Source organism: Talpa europaea, assembly GCF_964194135.1.
Source record: "Talpa europaea genome assembly, chromosome: 10".
Lineage (NCBI taxonomy): Eukaryota > Metazoa > Chordata > Mammalia > Eulipotyphla > Talpidae > Talpa > Talpa europaea.
In genome coordinates, this window is record NC_140077.1 from 79,326,697 (window position 1) to 79,346,789 (window position 20,093).

The following is a 20,093-nucleotide window of genomic DNA, read 5'->3' on the forward strand; positions in this document are numbered from 1 at the left end:
CCACACTGGCAGAGTTTGGTAGAAAACAACCCTTGGGTTGCCTGGGAACACTGCTCACAGAGAGACACCATTCCATTGTATTTCCCTGAAAACACCATAGGGTGCTTGATACACCATAGGGAATCTTAGGGGTACCTCACTGGATGCTGCCCTGCTGTGAAGCTGCCTCAGAGGAAGCTGATCATTGAAGTTTTATCACTGGAGGCAATCCCCAGAGAAACCAAATGAGGGAAGGGTGGCAAGCAGTTGATTACCTGGTACTGCTAACAGTTGTACAGTATGGTAATTAGGTCTAAGAGAAGACTCCTGTGTTGCAGAAGTCATGCACTCAGAGAAATTGCAAGGCTGTGAGTCACAGACACTCTGATTTAAAAGTACCCATGGTTGGGGTCCTGGAAGAAACCTATTGCCACTATAATTTGCAGGATCTAGGTGTTGTAGAAGCTGTGCATTACACCGGAATCTGGTGACCCTCTGTATACCAGGAAGTGAGCTCTGGGGAAGCCAGGCCTTGGACAAGCCACGGCTTTTGCAGGTGCCTACTAAGTGAGTGCAGGGCAAACAGAAAGCAAAAGCCTTATTTCCTGAAATGTATATTCACTGCTCTCTCCTGATAAAGTTTAACACTATGCCAATTATTAAAAGGGAAAAAATATCTAATGGACACAAATCCATCTTCACAGATCAGAAAGTAAGGTGTAAATTTGGAGCTAAAAGACAGTAAGTTAATAACTGGTATATTCCACACCTTTGTAAACCTCAGCTTCCAACAGCACTCCATCTACACCCAGATCCTCCTGTGCACATTTGCACTCCTGTTAAACAACACAAATGTACGTGTTTACCTAATAAGATGTAGCTGTCCTTTCTTCAAATGTATTTCTCAACCTTTCCCCCAAAACACGGTAAAGCATGTAATTGAGTCAATGTATCTATACCATCAACTTCAATTAATTATATTTCATTTTTGTTAATTACTAACACACAATAAAAATAAGAAGTAGAAAATTGTTAGCACATAAAAACACAGATATGAAAGGAAAATAAAGAAGGAAAAGTCTTTGTTTCTATAACTGATTATGAGATAATATCCATTTCATATTTCAAGAACTGCAGCAGGTTGGGTTGTTTAATGACACCAACTTTCATTCCCAAAGAGCCTGAATCTTTAATAATTATGCTTTTTTAAATTTAGTTTTTTAATTGAAGTAACAATTTATTCTACCATTATATGAGTTCAGGTGTTTATCATTGAGAATGGTTGACTATAGTAGGTTACCGCTATGAGTCCAAATTGTTGGGCTTCTCCATGTCATTGTTCCCTTTTTCTCAGTTTATAAACTCCCACTCCCACCTTGCATGTTCATGTCTGAAAAACACTAATTGGTCTTAGAGTGAAAACTTTGTTTTATTTAATTCATCTGTTTGCTTTCCTTATATACTAAATATGAATGAAAGCATGATATTTGGCTTTTTCTGTTTTATTGCACTAATCATAATTCCCTCTAAGTCCATTGATGTGGGTACTAATAATAGTATTTCATCTTTTTTTTTAAATAGCTGATTTAGGCATGGAATTATTAAGGGGCATCCCAGAGAATTGCTTGATTTTAGACACAGTCTTCCTTGCATCTATTTTGTAGAAGGAAAACATTTTTTCTTTGGGTATTAAAATCTATAACTCTAGCCAACAGATTAATTCAATTTTTTTAGTCTGTTGGCTCAGTGACATAATGTACTAAAGGTGACCAGGTGTTATTTTTATCTTCCAATTCAAGTGGAAATATATCCCTGTCATGTGCTAATTTCTCCAAACCCAAAGAGCTCTAAACTGCTGAGACAGGAAATAGAACTAATTAATATAAGTGGGTTATTAAGTGTAATAAAGGAGACAATCACTCCTATTTCCACCCCTTGATTTGTGGTCCAATGTATTTTGGCTATGGGAGAAACATCACCATAAAATGTCTGATTCAAAACTCACACTGTATTATGTAACACAGAACCCCACCTACTAATAGTGTTATTTCCCCAGTGGTATTGTAAATGAGTCTTCAGTAAACGATTTCATCTTTCAATTAGGCAGGTTCCTCTAAGTTATACATTTGTATAGGTTATATACTTACCTAATCTTATGAGCATGAACTCATTACTGTGCTATGAAATGAATACCTTGATCAGATTCAGTGCTACATGTATACCATCCTGATGGGTATTTTGCTCTAGCTAATGATGGTGATACTGGCAGAAAAATTATAGACAAAAAACCAAATCCATATCCAGAATATTATTCCAGTGAGGGTGAATCTGTCTTCTTGATGGGAGTCCAAAGTAATTAACCTGTTAGCAGGTAGCAAGCAGAGATACCTTACCAGAAGAAGCATTCAAAACCATCTTAATAAGGTACCAGCTTACTGCTGAGTGTTACTCGCTTCTTTTATTGAAGGAGCTGAGTCCTGGAGAAGCATTGACCCTGCAGAATCCTGCCTTGGAATACTATGGAACTAGGAAGCAAAAAGTCATTCTTCCTGCATGGTATCTTCAGTGTCCTCTAAGCTCTCCATTGCCCTTTTACTGACATTAGGCCATTTGGTAAAAGAAAAATATTTCAAGGGTCCATATCCATTATCATAGATGGGTAGTAAAATATGAATTTGAAACTGAGATACATAAATTAAAGTATAGCCTCCATTAAAATCTCGTATTTTATTGTGATTTACTGCAGTGATATAATACTATTCTGGAAGGAGTTTAAAAAATAGTTAACCACCTGAGAACAAACGAGAAACTTGTGTTATGAAGGAAATACTTGGCATAGGTAGAGTTTTCTAAATACAATAAGAGGGCATTCATTCATTTGTTGTGCATTGTTAAATATAATTATTTGCCAAGCATTGTTAAATATAATTATTTGCCAAGCATTATTTGCCAAGCATTATATACCAGAAATTTCAAAATGATTAATCTGTGGTCCTATAAAATTTAAATATTAAATCATATAGTGTCAATGAATCAACGCCAGTCAATGTGATAATTATTCTAATATGGGAAATGTAGGAAGGAGATTGATAGATTCAAGATGACTTCAGTATGACACTTGGTTCTTGAAAGGAATTTCTGTCATGTCTAGGAAATATTTACTTGTTTACTCTCTCTCTCTCTCTCTCCCCACTTTCACTCCCCCCCATCTCTCTCTCTCTCTGTGTGTTTGTGTGTGTATGTAATAGAGAGAGAAGAGAGAGAATCTCTTTGGAGGTTCTAGTTGGAGAAAAGCACAGTGACAAGATTGTCAAAAATCATGTTTGCTGAATTAAGGTGTTTGGATCTGATCCAACAGATTGTGTGTAGAAAATGAGGTACAGAATATGACCAGTTTTGTTTAGAAACAATAACACTGATGGCATTACGAAAGAAAAAAAATGGAATAGGGAAATTCTGACAGAATCTAGTTGAAAGGTTTTGCAATTATATAAGCAAGAAGTGACTTGTTCCTGAACTAGCACAGTGACCACAAAAGGTAGATGAAATTGGCTTTTAGAAACATTTCTAAGGAAATGTCTGTGGAATGTGGAATTTGCTTGAAAGTAGTTACAGATGAGTGAAAAAATGTAGATTAATACACAGAGGACAGGACCTCCCCAGTGGCACAGCAGTTAAGCGCTGGGTTGCGAAGCTGCCCGTAGCCTCTGCAGCGCCGGTTCCTGCTGAATTCTCTCACCCTTCCCCGCTTCAGACTGTACCCAGTGCTTGTATAAATAAATAAAAATAAATCTTAAAAAAAAATACACAGAGGACAGTGTTCATCAAGTGTTCATTCAGTATCTGCCTTATAATGGGACAGAGCTAAATGGTAATTTTATAAGTATACATGCACATACTGTGGATTCTGCTGATATATATGTTTGTGCATAGATGCATATATTTATATATATTTGATATGCATGCCAGATATATGTATTTTAAGCACAGTTAAGGTCATGTTACAGTTTTAATATTATATATGTATAATTATTCTCCTTCATTTAATTATATAGAATTTACAAATTATTAGACTTATTTAGGTCCACTTACAAAGGTTGAGGTTACTCTGTGAATATTTTGCAACTGTGATTTTTTTCTTATTGCAGTCAGTTTTATTTTGTTCCCCTTCAGAGAGAGTGTAAATTATTTTTCTAAGATGCCCAATAATTAAAAGGTAGCTTCAGTTAGTTGGACTTTATCATTTGAAAAGCTGTCCCCAAATATGATAGTGTGATTATATCAATAATAGCTTCTAAAATTAGAGATTTGCATTTTAGTTCTGTTTAACCAAAAAAAAAATGGGTGACCTCAGGCCTCCCCTGGTGGCTCAGTGGTTGAGTGCTGGGCTGCAAAGCTGCCCGCAGCCTCTGCAGCGCCCGTTTGATCCCTGGCCGCCGGTGAGGGTCCCACATGGTGGGACAGGCCTCTCCTGCCGCGCCTGCTGCTCCCCTCTGCAGTGTATTTCCTCACTCTGCCTGTTCTGTTTCCCGCTCTGGCTCTGGTGAATTCTCTCACCCTCCCATGCTTCTGACTGTACCCAGTGCTTGTATAAATAAATAAATCTTTTTTTTTTAAAAAAAAAAGGTGACCTCATGTAAGCCATTTAATTTCTTTTACTCCAAGGTTTCTTGTTAAAAAAGGAAAGAATTGGGGCCTCCCTGGTGGCACAAGGGGTTAGGTACCACACTATGAAGCAGTCTGCAGCCTCTGTAGCACGAGTTTGATCCCCAGCCAGGGAGCAACCCACATGGCGCAGCAGACCTCTCCTGCCTTGCCTGCTGCTCCCCTCAGCAGTATATTTCAGTCAGTCTACCTGTTTTGCTCCCCACTCTGTCTCTGATGAATCCTCTCACCCCCCACATTGCTGGCCTGTACCCCAGCTCTTGTATGCATAAGTAAATAATCTTAAAAAAAGGGAAAGAATTAAACAAGGATATGTTTCTTTTTCATTGTTAAATGCAATAATTCTTTAATTATGCTTTATATTTCTTAACTGTCTAAATTTTATTATTACATAACTTGAAAGACCTTTCTAACACACAGCCCTCTAGAGTCCAGAATCTAGAAGTTTGTGAGGAGAGATGATAGAATATTGTGGTGATTAGACACATTAGTTTTGGTGGGAAGGTAGATGGACCAGGAAATACAAAATTGTAGTTTTATTGACTTTGAAAGTGAGAAGTAGAAAGTAGTGAATTTAGTAACAGGAAAATGTTGTGTAGGGAAGGAACTATGTCTGACAGCACTGACATTTATGTGTAAGGTGAGAGCTGCAGAAATTCAAGTAGTTGAAGAGATGTTATGATGACAGTGGTGTTGACATTGAGAGAGTAACTAGAATGTAAGCTACTTGATGGCAGAGATTTTGGGTTTTTTGTTCATTGTGATATTCCCAGTACCAATAATAATGCCTGACACACATTTGATGCCACACTTACCAACTGGTAAATAGGCAATTGGTTTAACTTTGCCACAGATTTTGCACTTGTAAAATGAATGAAGGAATGAATATATGAAAGAAGCAAGTGAGCAAGAAAAATTCAGAATCATTTGGTAAGGAAAAACTAATAAACCATTGACCAACTATCTAAAAGAGCTGAAAATCATTGAAGCAGGTTTGTATGAATTTTTAGCAATGAAGTAATAGTTTACCATCCTGACAAGATGAGTAAGAGGATGAAATAGAAAATAGTATTTTAGTGTTAAAAAGCATTAAAATGCAGAACCAAATACTGTTCCCAATTCTTTTCTTTTTTTAAAGATTTATTTATTAATGCATACAAGAACTGGGGTGCAGGCCAGAGGTGCGGGGTGCGGGGTAAGGGGATTCACCAGAGACAGAATGGGGAGCAGAACAGGCAGATCCACTGAAATCCACTGCAGAGGGGAGCAGCGGGCAAGACAGGAGAGCTCTGCTGCGTCATGTGGGTTAATTCCCTGGCCAGGGATTGAACTCATGCTACAGTGGCTAGCAATAGCTTAACAGTGCTTTGTCTTTAACCCCTTTGCCATCAGGGAGGCCCCAATTATTTTCTTACACTTGTAATTTAATATGAAAATTAGAATTTTGCTCAAGTAAGAATATTTTATAGTTGGGATAACTTTGTAGTTTTCAAATACTCTGCTGCTACCTTTTGGCCTAAATTTTTAAATGTGAATATAAATGAAATGTATTTAAACAGATGGTTCTTAATGCTTTCCACCAAAATGTTTTTCATTCCATGAGGAATTTGTCATATTCCCATCTGCAGCAGTTTTTCCTGTATACCTACAGTTATTTATACTGCTTTCATTTCTGAATTAAATATTGATTTATTTAAAAATCAAATGAAGTCTTTAATCTTTATTTCTTAGATTTATGCTTAAATACTTTCTTGGGTACATGATTCTGTCCCTCAGTAATTCATATGGAACTCTAGTTGAAGTGAGTAGGACTTCTACAAAAGAATGAGGTACAGTCTGGCTAAAAGTTATAGTTTCGAGTAATGGGAGTAACTGTGTGAGTATGAGATCTTGTAAAATGTATGAGGTAGAGTTGTGCTGTTTTTCAATGTGGCTGTAATACTAGATGGATCATGTTTTCTGCTATCTCCTATGCCTCTTCTCCCCCTAAAAAATATATGTTTGTTTAATTGGTTAAAATATTGCTTGTCTTTCTTGGTAAGCTGATTTCCTCTAATAAATATAGTTTAAAATATGAAATAAATGATATTTCATACCATAAAGTTAAACTTTGGTTTGACTTCTAATGTAAGTATACTTGCAGATAGAGGTTGAAATAACTTTTAGAATTTTTATCGGTTGTCTTATATTTTTAACATTTTCTGAGTGACTCTCTCTATTTGTTTCCTGATGAACTTGTAGACTGCCATGCTTGAGGAAAGTTTTATACATTGGTTCTCTATCATATACCATAAATTTTTCATATAAATGTCAACTCTTCTTGCTATTCAGTCCAAACTCTCATCTCCATTATGTAACAGGATAAAATGTTTTCAACTCGTAGATATTATTAAAAACCTTATGATGATGGGAATTTTGATCTGTTCCATAATCCAGAGGTGATATAAAATTGTGATTCTTGTATCCTGGAGCCTCTTTATGTTGGTATTCTGGCTTTGCCACTTATTAGCTGTGTGATCTTGGTCAGTTGGTTTAGTTTAGCCGTAGTCATCTGAGTTGTAAAATGAGAATAATGATAATAGAACCTAGGTCATAAGGTGATTGTGAGGATTAAATTTAGTATACCAGATACACAGAATAGAGTATGGCATATAGTAAGCATTATATAAATATAAATATTATTATTGTCAATGACGGTATCTACATTAGACATAATGGCCTGAGACTTAAAGTTCCAAGTGCCTTTAATAAATAAATTCACTATTGTCAACCTTTATTATCAAGGTCCTTCCTTTGATGTCACAGGCCCCAGTTTTAATCTCTTCATATGGTTGCCATATTTTGTAATTGTAGTGTATAAGAAATAAATATTCCCAATTATTTCTTTTGTATTAGTCAGCACTCTGGGACTGTATCAGTTCAATACATTGAGTATGCTTTGTGAAATAATATGCGCATTGAAAGATTCATGTGCTATTTAACAAAGATGTTAACACTTTTTTCTTAAGCCTTTTATTTGGTAAATTTGTTTCTCTGAAATGTATGACAGTTCCTTTAGTTTCCAAGACACAGTGTCAGGGATATATTCTGACTTAAACACTGAAACTCCTTCTGCTACCCTCTTAGCTTTCATGAAGAATAGCTCTGCTATTGAGAAGCAGTTGCCATGTCCCATTAGAAAAGCAATGTAAAGTGCTAGCCCTATCATGGACTAGACATAGAATCTGGGATAATTCTAATCCAGATATATGACTGCCTTTTCTCTTTATGCTTAAAGATTCTATACCATAAATAAAAAGTAAGAAGATTCTTTACATCTGGCTTATAAATAAACCTCTACCTAGGTGCACTAAGAGGAAGGAAAATATAATAGAAACCAGAAATCAAAGAGAAGTTACAAAAGGTATTTCAGAAATATAGAGGGTTGTAAAAGACTACTATGGACATATTTATACCAAATAAATTGGATAGCCTTGAAGAAGTGGACAAATTTCTAGAAATATAACTTTCCAAGACATATCAGGAAGAAATAGAAAACCTGAATAGACCAATTTCCAGCAAGAAAATTGCAATTAACATAAAGTTTCCCCCATAACAAAATCCTAAGACTAAATGATAGTGTGTTCTACTAAACCTTCAATTGAAGTAATACCTATCCTTCTTACTCTTCCAATAAACTGAGGAAGAGAGAGTGCTCTCAAACACATTTTGAGGCTAACATTACCTTGATACTAGAAGCACATCACAAAGAAAGAGAAGTGTAGATGAACATAGATGTAAAAATCTTCAACAAAATCTTAGAAAATAAATTCAACAAAATAAAACCAGTGGATCATATATCAAGACCAATAGGGATGCAAAGATGATTCAGCAACCATGAATCAATCAATTTAATTCATTCATCATATCAACAAAAGACATTTAAAAATCATAGGAGTATATCAATAGATACAAAAGAAGAATCTGGTAAGATTCAATATTCATTTATGATAAAAATTCTCAAAAAGATGGGGATAGAAGGAACATACCTCAACAGACTCACAACTAATGTCATACTCAGTGGTGAAAAATAGAAAGTTTTTATTTAAAGATCAGATATAAGACAAGGGTGTCTACTTTCATCATTTATATTCAACATAGGTAGTCTTAGGTAAAGCAGTTAGGTAAATTGATCTCATTTCTTTATAGTACTTCATTCTACAATCAGACTTCAAAGATAAGTAGTTTATTTTCATATTTCTAGGTAAATAATTTGTTGTGACATTGTTTTCTTCACAGGTATGAACATATATCCTCCAGATAAAATCGAGAGTGTTTGCCATGTCCCATAGGGTCTTCAGTCCTAACCCTGCTTGTATAACATCTTTTGCTATTCTCCACTTAACCCAGATTATCACACTCATGAGGTAGAGTTGTGCTGTTTTTACTACTCTGTGAAGATGTCAAGAGCTTTCTCACCTTAGACCTTTTGAAGGCAATTGCTGCGTCTACCTGGAATGATCTTCTCCCTAAATCCATAATAGTTGACTGCCTTATTTCAACTGAGTCTCAGTTCAAATGTTACTATATCAGAGCTTGTGCTTAATCCTCCTGTCTAAAATAGTCTCCCTGTCCTGCTTTCCTGCTTTAGATTTCTTCATATAACTTACCTCTAACTGAAATAGATTTTATGTTAATATATAAACTCCATGAAAATAGGATCTCTGCTCTGTTTAGTACTATATTTTGTGGCCTCACTGAATTTATAATAGCACATTACAGGCATTCAAAAATTAAGTAAATTATTATATTTCCATTTGCATAGTTACCTAATGTGCTTTAAAGGATTTAGAGTTGATATTTAGATGCATTTTCAGGTGAATATACACTATAGTCTAGGTAAAATGTTCTATTAACCACCTAGAAGTAAACATTTTTATTATAAGAAAAAACCCTATTACCAAGAATGTAAAATGTTAGAATTCATTGATATATACTATAATATATGCTATAATAGTATTTTCTCTCTCTTCTTTAAAATCACATTTACATGCTACTAGGTGGTATGGGGGTATGTTCTTTGGTATGTTTCTGCCTTATTTAGAAATATCCACATGGATTTCTCACAGTTAATATTTGCAAAGGCAAATTTCTTAGTTTCATCTAATCTGACACTATTGCTATGTTACTTTTAATCACTCATTCTAGTTGCCAGAAACTGGTTGGGGAGGAGTACCACTTTCATACCTCCTGTTACCTGTCCTATATATCCAAAAAGTTAACCAAATCCTAAGTGTTTCTTCCTTTTCTGGTAGATTTGACTTAGCAGAGGTAACCCTCTGCCAAATGCTGACCTTTGTAGAAATATGTACTGCTTATCATAAATTTCATCCTATGAGAAACTAAATTTATCAGATAATGGTGTTTCTTACTAATGAATAATTTCTAGCTCCTTTTATTGATGAATATTACGGAGATAGGGATAGCCTTTAATGGAGACCTTCAGACTCTATTTGTGTCCAGTAAAATAACTTACCTTTTTTATCATTCCTCATTTTGAGAATGTATTTCTCTCCTTGTTACACTATTAATTTTATTTTCAATAATAAGAAGAACACTTTCCTTTTTTCAGGGTTTTAAATAAGCTGTATTAAAAGTCATCTCTGGGCAGATGGAAAGATTGAGTAAATTAACTGGCTTTCAATGCTGCATAAGCTCTTTTAGTGCATCACATTACACCAAAAGATTGGAAAGAGTTAAAACAGTTTAAAGATGCCTAATTTACAACCAGGCAGTATCTGAAAGCTCTGGTAGAATTTAACATGAATCACATCAACCCCATTTTCATTTCCCTCTAGTTCAAATATGTAAGAAAAATAAATTTGTGATCTGTAATTGTGAAGTAGAGGTATCTGAATGCCTCCTAGTGGTAAATGTGTGCTCTAATTATGGAATTTAAAAATTATTTATGGATGGTATTGTAGATAAACTATTAAAACTTTTAAGTACCAACTACTAAAACCCTTTAATGATAAAAATTCTAAATAGAATAAAAATGCATCTCTTTTTGCAATATGTAAGATAGATGAAATATCTAACTGAAAAATACATAATACATTAACAAGCGTGAGAATACTTTAATCAATTTTTGGTTTGGGTCCAGATTAATTGGTTTTTTAATTTAGTGAAACTATTTTGTACTTAAATGTAGATAAATGTTTCATTCAAGATTGAGTAGTGCACATTTATTCTTAAAAAATAATTTGATCACTGTATAACTTTAAATATCTTGTATAATAAAATAGGAATAATGGCTTAGAAAAAGTATGTGGTTCACTTTCATATGATTATATTTAGAAGTTCTGATTTTCAAGATGAATAAAATTTAATTAGTAACCTCAAAATGTAGACTATAGCAAAAACTCTAAAATGATGATGACTGCCGATTTAATTAATACTTTAAACAGTTAAAGTAACTACACTTACAGAAATATAATTTAAAATGTACAGAAAATCATATGGGAAGAATTCTGATAAGGGTCAGTAGGAGGGAGGGAAAAAAAAGTGTCATCCCTTTGTTAAGCATTAAAAAAAATTTAATTAACTGCTTGCCAAAACAAAACAATTAAAATGGCAATTACCTTAAAATAGCAACAATGTAATTGCAGCTGTTGTGATATAAAGCTAGGAAACAAAATGTTAATCTGAAATGAACAGTTTAAATATGAAATTATGATATACTTGGCTTCCTGTAGTACAGCTGTCAAGCTTGGGCAGTTCGCTGGTCAATAGTGACATTCTATGTGTCAGTGAACAGAGTCTCTTGATACCATAACCCGCAGTTCACACATTACTGAAGCTCCAACTGTCGAACATTCAAGTCCCCTGGTATTATTGCAGCTTCCAGACTCTCCTGACTGGCTCATGTTTCATTCTTTGGCAATTTGCCCTAATGATATCCCTCAGGAGCTTTCAGCCTCTCTCCCTTTCGATATTTAACCATGGTATATTAATATGAGTGATGTGCAAACTGTACTGCACAAATTGTAATTTCCTACAATTTCTTCTAAGATGCTCAGCTAATTTTTCAGTTTTGCCTCTATTTATTTTTTAAGCTGTGACCATAACTATTTATATAAGACTCCTAAGAAGCTACTTTGCTCTTTATGTTTTTCAGAAAGGCCTCTGAAACATGACTTTTTATTTGTAAAATTGAACAAGATAATGTGATTTATATCATTAAATTGTCTTATGATTGTTGTTAATCTTGTGATAATTTGAGCATGCCTTTTTATTTGGATGGTTAGTGGGTACTTACTGTTGTTATCCTTCTACAAATTTTAGTTAACTGCCTGTCTCCATGGATCAGTTGCTCTGTTGTACCCCATGTACTGGCAACACATATATATCCCAGTGCTTCCTCCACACCTGCTGGATTACTGCTGGTAAGCTGACTTTTGCCAGAATCTTTTAAATACAGGTTTCATGATGAGAAAAAAGATCTGTTTGTTTGTAGATTAGGTAAACTTTGTCTTTGTGTATGAATGAAATTTCTGAAAATTGGATTTAGAAATTACTAATAAGTATTAATAAGGTAAGAGTATTTCCAAAGTCAGAAAAATTTTGTACTTGGCAAACACAAAGTTCTTTAGGTTTTGTCAGTTTCATCTGCAATAATTTAGATAATTAAATGCATAACTACAAATACTAAGTTGTGGTTAGGAACCTTGTATGGAACTGAGCATCCCAGGTGTCAGAATTTGTCTGTACTTCTGTCAGAAACCAAATTGTCTGTCAGAGCACACTTTCCTTTACTCCTCTTCCCTCAGTCATACACTAAACAGCAAATACCAGTGAGTGTTTTCTGTAATACAGTGATTCCCTGGATGTCTGCTTTAATTCAAAGTCTTAGCATTAAGCCACTATCAAAAATGATGTTGAAAAAGTGTTGGGAGTAATTCTGAACAGCTTCCTGATATTAGAAGCAATTCTTAATAATCTCACCCAATTTGAATTCAAAACCCCATTAGAGCTTACCTGTTCTCCCCAGGAAGAATGTGTATTTTTATAGTCAGCCTAAACAATGATTAGATTACCAAACATTAGCTTAAGGATTTTTTGTGGACTTTAAGGTAAATGTTATTTTCACTACATAATCATTTTCTAAGTAGTTCTGTGCTAAATTTATGTAATTGTCTGTCTGCAGGGTTACCTTAATTTTTAATAAATTTGATGAGTTTTCTTCTCTATAAGCCATGTATATGTACATGCACATTGAAGAAAATTAATGTTTATGTCACAACTACTATTATTTTTAAAAAGGCTTTTAGAAGAAAAGTATTTATTTGACTTTTTTATTTCATGAAAAGCAGATTATAATGTATTTAAGGATTAAAATGACTTAAGTGCATACACAGATTTCTTCTATTAAGTTTTATGATTTGTCTTCTTCAGAATAGAAGTGATTGATTATAATGACAGCACATTTGTTTGGCTATGTGTTCATTAAACCAATATATTGTTTTCACAGCATGGTAATATAATTAGTATTGATAACTCTGAGAAGTAGTTTCCCAGTGCTCCACCATGACTCATTTGCCTTTTGTGTGCTAGAATGGAGAAACAGTTTGGTAGGAGACCACAGGTATACAGTTCAGTTTTATTGTGAAGTGTCATACCAGAAGTATAACAGGAAAGCTAAATATACAAATAAGCTCACTTCTTATTCTTTAGAGTTTTTTTCTCTGCCTTCAAGGCAGAGAACTGCTATGTATTCACAGTGACACATGTAATGTTTGTATATAGTGTTCAGTAATTAAAATTATTTTAAAATATCTTTAACAAAAGTATTTGAAGATATATTAATATAGTTTAAAATATATGTTGTTAGCGATTCAGACTAACATTTCTAATTATGAAGTTTATAACTAGTTTTATCATTTACAATGTCAGTATCATTTTAATTTTTATATTAAAATATTCTGACTTCTTAGATTACATTCCTTTAAGTTCAGTTCTCTATAATGATTACACATTTAAGACTTTCTACAATATGAAGTTAGATAGTATTCTGTGATATAGGTAGTTCTGTGCTAATTCTTTTCAGAGATGTCTTCCTGATACCTTCTGATCCTGCCAGCAAGTCCTTCCATTTCTTGCTTCCACTATAATGAAGAAAGCTAATGTCATATTTCAGTCTCTGGGATTTTCTTAACTTGTCTCTAAGACTCTGAAGTAGTCTTTAGGACAAGTTCTAATAGCTTTTATGACAGACACTTCCCTGGTCCAGAGAGTTCAGCAGCGATCAAACAAGAGGTTATCTGAAACTTCCTGAATCTTAAGGTCTCAATAATAGGCTCAGCTTTTATCACAGGAACTTCTATCATAGTATAATGTTTATCTATCTATCATATGTTTACTTAAGACATCATACAAGACAGCTCTCTTCCATTGTCAGAAAAGTCTACAAATTAAAACACTTCCTAGAGAAAATGTTTGGCTTTTTTTTTTTTTGGCCCCTTTGCATCTTGCAAATGATCCCATATGCATACTGATTTGATTGCAAAAGGAAGAAAAATAATAGCATTTCTCTATAATATCATTGCTTTTCAATAGAATGATTTTTATATTCCACTTCAAAAATAACACCATGAAAATTTGAATAGGGAAAAATGTATATTTACCAAATCCTGAGATAATCCTAGCTCCTTGAAGTATTTTTGCTTTCATACCTGGTATCTCTGGTGTGGTGTAGACTGTGGAGAGCCATGATGCCATCTTGTGACCATAGAAGAATATCACATCTGGGTCTACTGATAAAAACTTTGCTAATTTCTTGGCTCATTCATCCATCCAGCCATTTGTATTCAAGCATTTATTGAACACCTATTTTCCAACCCATGAATATGTAATATAATGAGTAAGATTTAGTTTGTGTCCTCCCAGGAGTCACAGATGAGAAGAAATTCACATGTACGTACACATGGGCATGCATAGAATGCACACACTTAAGCACATGCACACACAAAGGGTACAAGTAATCCTGAAATACTGTAAGGTCTATACTTGAGGCATATAAAAATAAGCATGGGTAGTGACATTGCTGAAGTTAAATGGTTGCCACTCCCTGGTAGGCAAGAGAAGGGAAGGCTATCACCACTGGATGGAAGCCATACCATCTACATTTCCTTCTTCATCTATAGCATACAGGGAAAATAGAGAATTTAAAAAAAAAATTATTTTTGAAACAAAAACATGTATCTACACAAAAACTTGTACGTGAAGGTTTATCATGGCAATGTCCATTAGCCAGAAAGTAGAAGAACTTCAGTGTCCATCACTGATGAATGGATAAACAAAATGTGGTAATTACATATACAGAATATATTACCAAAAATAAATAAATAAATGTTTTTTTGGGAATGATTTTTTTTAAAAGATTTATTTATTTATACAAGCACTGGGTACAGTCAGAAGCGTGGAGGGTGAGAGGATTCACCAGGGCCAGAGCAGGGAACAGAACAGGCAGACTGACAAAATACACTGCTGAGGGGAGCAGCAGGCATCAGGAGAGGTCTGTGCGCCATGTGGGACCCTCTCCGGGGGCTGGGGATCAAACCGGTGCTGCAGAGGCTGCGGGCAGCTTTGCAGCCCAGCGCTCAACCGCTGTGCCACCAGGGGAGGCCCGAAAATAGAGAATTTCTATTTAACAAGTATAAAGTCTAGCTATATGAGATAATTCAGTTTCAGTGATTTGTTTTTTGTACATTTGTGCCTAAAGTTAGCACTACTGTGTTTTAGACTTACCAGTTTGTTAAGAGGGAAGATTTCATGTTAGCTATTCATACAAGAAAGAGAGAGAGAGGGAGAGAGAGGGAGAAAGAGAGAGAGAACTTTAATGTGGCAAATCTATGATGTTTCCAGAAACTCTTAACCTTTCTGGTTCCTTAAACACTTGGGAGATAGTATGACTCTAGTACCAGTAAAATCATAGTTCATTATTTGTTCATGAATGGTGAGTCACTTTTTAATTTAGACTGTTTATCTGACTCTACTTTTATTTTTAGGAGCAGATTTATCTTCTAAAAGAATAGGTTTTTAAAACTAAATGGAATATTAGTTGTTTATTGGATGGTTTCACTTATGGCAGGAATATAGGGGAACCAAATGAGACATCAGTGTAAAAAAATAATAACAGTACAAAACACAACAAAGCAAAAACAGACAATTATAAATCAGAGACATACTGCAGGGGAGGAGGAGGGAGAGGGATCAGAGGGAGGGAGGGAGAAGCATGGGACTGAGGTGATGGTGTACAGGTGCATTGGTGAAGGAAACTCTATGGGGACTACACCTGAGGGGGTGGGGGAAGAAAATATTGTTTAAAAATGAACAATGATGAAAAACAATAAAAATATTAATAATAATAAAAAACAAGATGACCAATTAAAAAAATAGTTGTTTAGATTTCCTTAACTTAATAGCTTAATAGAGTGCTTTACAGCCTGCTCACTCCATGGGTGGTCTCTGTAAGAAAACCTAAAAAGAAATAAAAAAGGCCATTACATAGTAATTATATAGGAGTAAAGATTAATTGCTGCCAAAAAGAAGAAGCAGTCATAATAGAGCCTTCGGTACCCTATCTTTGTAAAATAACTTCATTGACAGAAAGATGTAGGACAGTTTTGCTCATGGATGATAAAACATCTGTGTTGCCAAGGATTTCTTCCTGACTTGGTAATGCCCTAATTTAATTAGGAGATTTCAGCTAGGGTTGCAAAATTACTTTTCATGAGATTTGGCTGATTTAATGTTAGGATGTGCACAATCCAGTTTTCATGAGAAAAAAAATCTCAAATCTATATTCTGCAAAACAATTATTTTAGGAAATTATGCTTTAATAATGTTTGTAGTTCTAATATCTGTATGTATCAGATTTTGTTAGAAAATAGTAGGTTAAAACTCATAAAGGTACTCAGTAATCCCATAGAAAAAGTTTCAAGTTACTTTGTTATTATAAGTTCTGCTCAGGAATTCTATTGATTTTTTTTTCTAGTTTACCACTTTCTCTAAATTTATTGTTTATATCTCAAGAGATAACTAGCTTTTAGGAAGTTTTAAAAGTGTTGTCTTAGATGTATTTTGTAGGACTTCAATGGGTTAGTTAATACTTTTGGCTGTTTTTTTTTTGAAATCAGATTTACCAAGTGTTCCCCCAACATCTGTAAAATGGACATAATTGTATTTTGAGGTCTTAAATGTTTTGACTAATACTTATTTTATTAATGTGCTTTAAAAGTTGTGATTACAAGACTTTATATATAACAACTCATGTGTGTGAAATAATGTATCAATGTTGAACTGAAAGTTTGCACAATGAATTTAATAACTTTAATCTATTTTGGATATAGGGAAAACTTGACACATTAGGAGTTGTCTTCCCTATTTTGTGAAGGATACCTAAAACTGGTTGTGGGAGCCCAGAAGAATTAGTGATTTTGTGTTTTCTCTAGCGTTCAGAAGCATTCTAGGGATGAGAACTTAACCAAGGAAGTAACCACCCTTCCCTCATTTAAGCAGGAGTGGAACAGTCTACATTTATTCCTACTGTTTGCTTCTGTATACAGAAAATCTGTTAGGTCTGAAGGCTAATAAGACCTATAAATAGATGCCACTTTCAGCCAAATAAAGGATCCATAATATCAATTCATGTGATCTGTTGCATAAAAATTAAAAATAAATAGGGAGGGACAAAGGTAGAGTAGATAAAGACAACTGAGAATTGGAATTTAGTACAATAAGAAGTAACAGTCTAATGAGGAGTAAAATAAGAACTTTAACAGGTCTTAATTTTTATGAAGTTAGTTAGCTAACCTTAAGTAAATTTGGAAGTGTTTGAGGTTACTTTTTTTTTAAATTTATTACTGGTTCTAAGTAGCAAAGTGGACACACAGGAGTTTGGACAGCTCCGTCCTAATAGTGGCAGTTACGTATGAAAAATTATGCAAATCCTTTGAGAAAGAAGATTATCTGTTTTCATTAACAGAAAAGGTTAGCATTAAACATAGCACAAATATGTTTTTGAAAGAATTGTAAAAACTGTTTTTTAAAATAGCTATTTACTTGCATGCCTTATATTACTTTGCAGACATCTGTCCATTCTCATTCTTTTTAAATAGTATGTAATTTTGTGCAAGTTGAAAAATTTCCTTCTTGTATTTAATGAGAAATATTTTTGAAGTTACTAGTAAGTCTGTATTTATATATCACAAAAATCATTTAATATATGTATTCTTTGCTAGAGATTAAGATCTACAAGGGAATATATACTGTCTGTATAGTTTATTAATATTAATAACCCTGTACCCACATCTTGGCACCTGGCGTTCTCCAGGTATTATGCTTAAATAAATTAATCCAAGTATCACTCATAAACTTACTTAATATTTTAAATCTATTAAAATTAATAAAAATGAATGTGGGATAAATATGAATGTATAAAATTTAAATATAAGTTGGAAATGTAGAATAGAAATTGAACAATAACAGTAGATAAGGAACTTGTTTATCTCTGGACCTCTACTTCCCAAATAATGCCTGGCAGACCAGTAGGCTTCCATAAATATTTGGTGACTGACTGAATCAAAAAATTTTGGCATCATAGTAGGTATAAAACAATGACTATAAGTTCAGAAAATCATGGAAATAAGAATCTAATTGAATAAAAATGTGTAAATGTGGATAAATTTGATAATTAGGATATCTTTTATCTGAAGTATATGGAAAATATTCAACTCAGACTATGGCCTGGACCCTAATATTTATCCTAAATTAAAGACAGTTTTTTAGGCATTATAATTCTGAATTACTATAATGATTTTTTGACTTATATATAAATTGAAATTAATATGAATATATTAATAATTTCTAAGTTTGAGACTGTATATTGAGTAATGTAAAATATAAAGTATATTTAGAACTATGCATTTAAGTAAAATTTTTAAGTTATTTTGAATTGTCTATGTTTTAGTTTTAATAAATTATATGAATATATACATATATATTTTTAATTTAGTGCCCCAATGCCATACCTGATTGGAATACACTCCAGCCTTATAGAGGTGAGTACTTTCAAACCTGAGATAGTGATAAATTAATTCATAATAGCAATAGTTAAAACAGTTGTGTTTTGAGAGAATATTAATAGAATAATATAAAGGAGTCATTAGGTTATATTTGGAGTATACTTACATTACTATTGTTTAAAAAGGTAATGTTAAATAACTTTATTTTAGCATGCTAAATAACTTTCTTCAATGGCACAAAATCCATGAAAATCAGTTATATTTGGTAGAAATCAAAATGGTAAGTTTTAAATACTTAAAAAGTTTAGACTTTAAAGAGCTACTTTCTTCCATATAATATTTGGGATATTTTACATGTATTCAATTTCAAATCTATATTTTGAAAATTAGAATTTATGTTGTTAAGAGTCATAAAGGGAAAATGTTTTGCAAACTTCACTATGATCTACTTTATCATGGTGCTTTTTCAAAATGTGATTTCAATACACTAATCATGAACTTTTAATTAGACTATACCTTTAAAAACTTTAAAAATGGTCAGTCCTGATGGGATTTTAACATGTATTATTTTAAAAAAATAAAATATGTTAGGATTTTTACACTATTATCTCATGTCAAATTGACATTTGTCACTTGAGTCTTCACTATAGCAAGAAGCCTTGAAATTCTGATACTTTCAACTTGAAATCAGTGAGATTTCCAGAGCAGACTTCATATGAGGTTAACATCTAAAACAATAAGTAAAAGACTTAGATCATTTGCATAGAAATTAGACTGATTTCAGTTGTATTCAAATACATTTCTTTCTTTCTTTTTTTTTTTGCTTGTTGTACATACTGTACTTTAATCCACTTTCTAATGTTCAGTCTACATGAGTTAGATTTGGTTTTCCTATCATTTGTTGTCACTGTATCCAACATCAGTCTTCACTTTGCTGATCAGGGAAATGCTGTTTTTTATTTTAAAACTCCTGAGAATCTTGTGAGAGAATCATATCCCTATAGGAGTTCTGAATTACATAAACATGTGTTCTCAGTTTGGTCATTTTTTCCTTTTTGCAGAATCCTTGTTTATTTGTTTAGCCATTAATTAGAAATACATTTTAATGAATTTCTTTAATGTTTATTTTGTTTTTATTAATGTTAAAATCTGGTTTGGACAATATTTTGAATTTATATTTTGTTAATTTTTTAGAAAATTTATTCTTACATGTCATGGTTCCTGTAGTGAAAGGACAAATTGTATAAAATAAAATGTGAATGAATAATTGATCTGTTGTTAGAGATAGAATATATGACTGGCATTTATTCATCAGCAGGTTAACTTTTAAATAAAATCTAACCATAGTTGGTTGTTACAGTTTCCAAAAAGCCATCAAGTTGGATG

General features: G+C 33.3%; 1 protein-coding gene across 1 annotated transcript in view; it reads left to right on the forward strand.

Moving 5' to 3' along the window:
• The window catches only part of DENND1B (DENN domain containing 1B), a gene marked incomplete at both ends in the record, with an annotated part of 177,148 nt that overhangs the window by 111,397 nt on the left and 45,658 nt on the right, over positions 1 to 20,093 (forward strand). The window contains 2 exons of the mRNA XM_084246072.1: positions 11,968 to 12,068; positions 18,698 to 18,743. Of these exons, the coding sequence (XP_084102198.1) occupies positions 11,968 to 12,068; positions 18,698 to 18,743 (147 nt within the window). The remainder of the gene's footprint in view (positions 1 to 11,967; positions 12,069 to 18,697; positions 18,744 to 20,093) is intronic.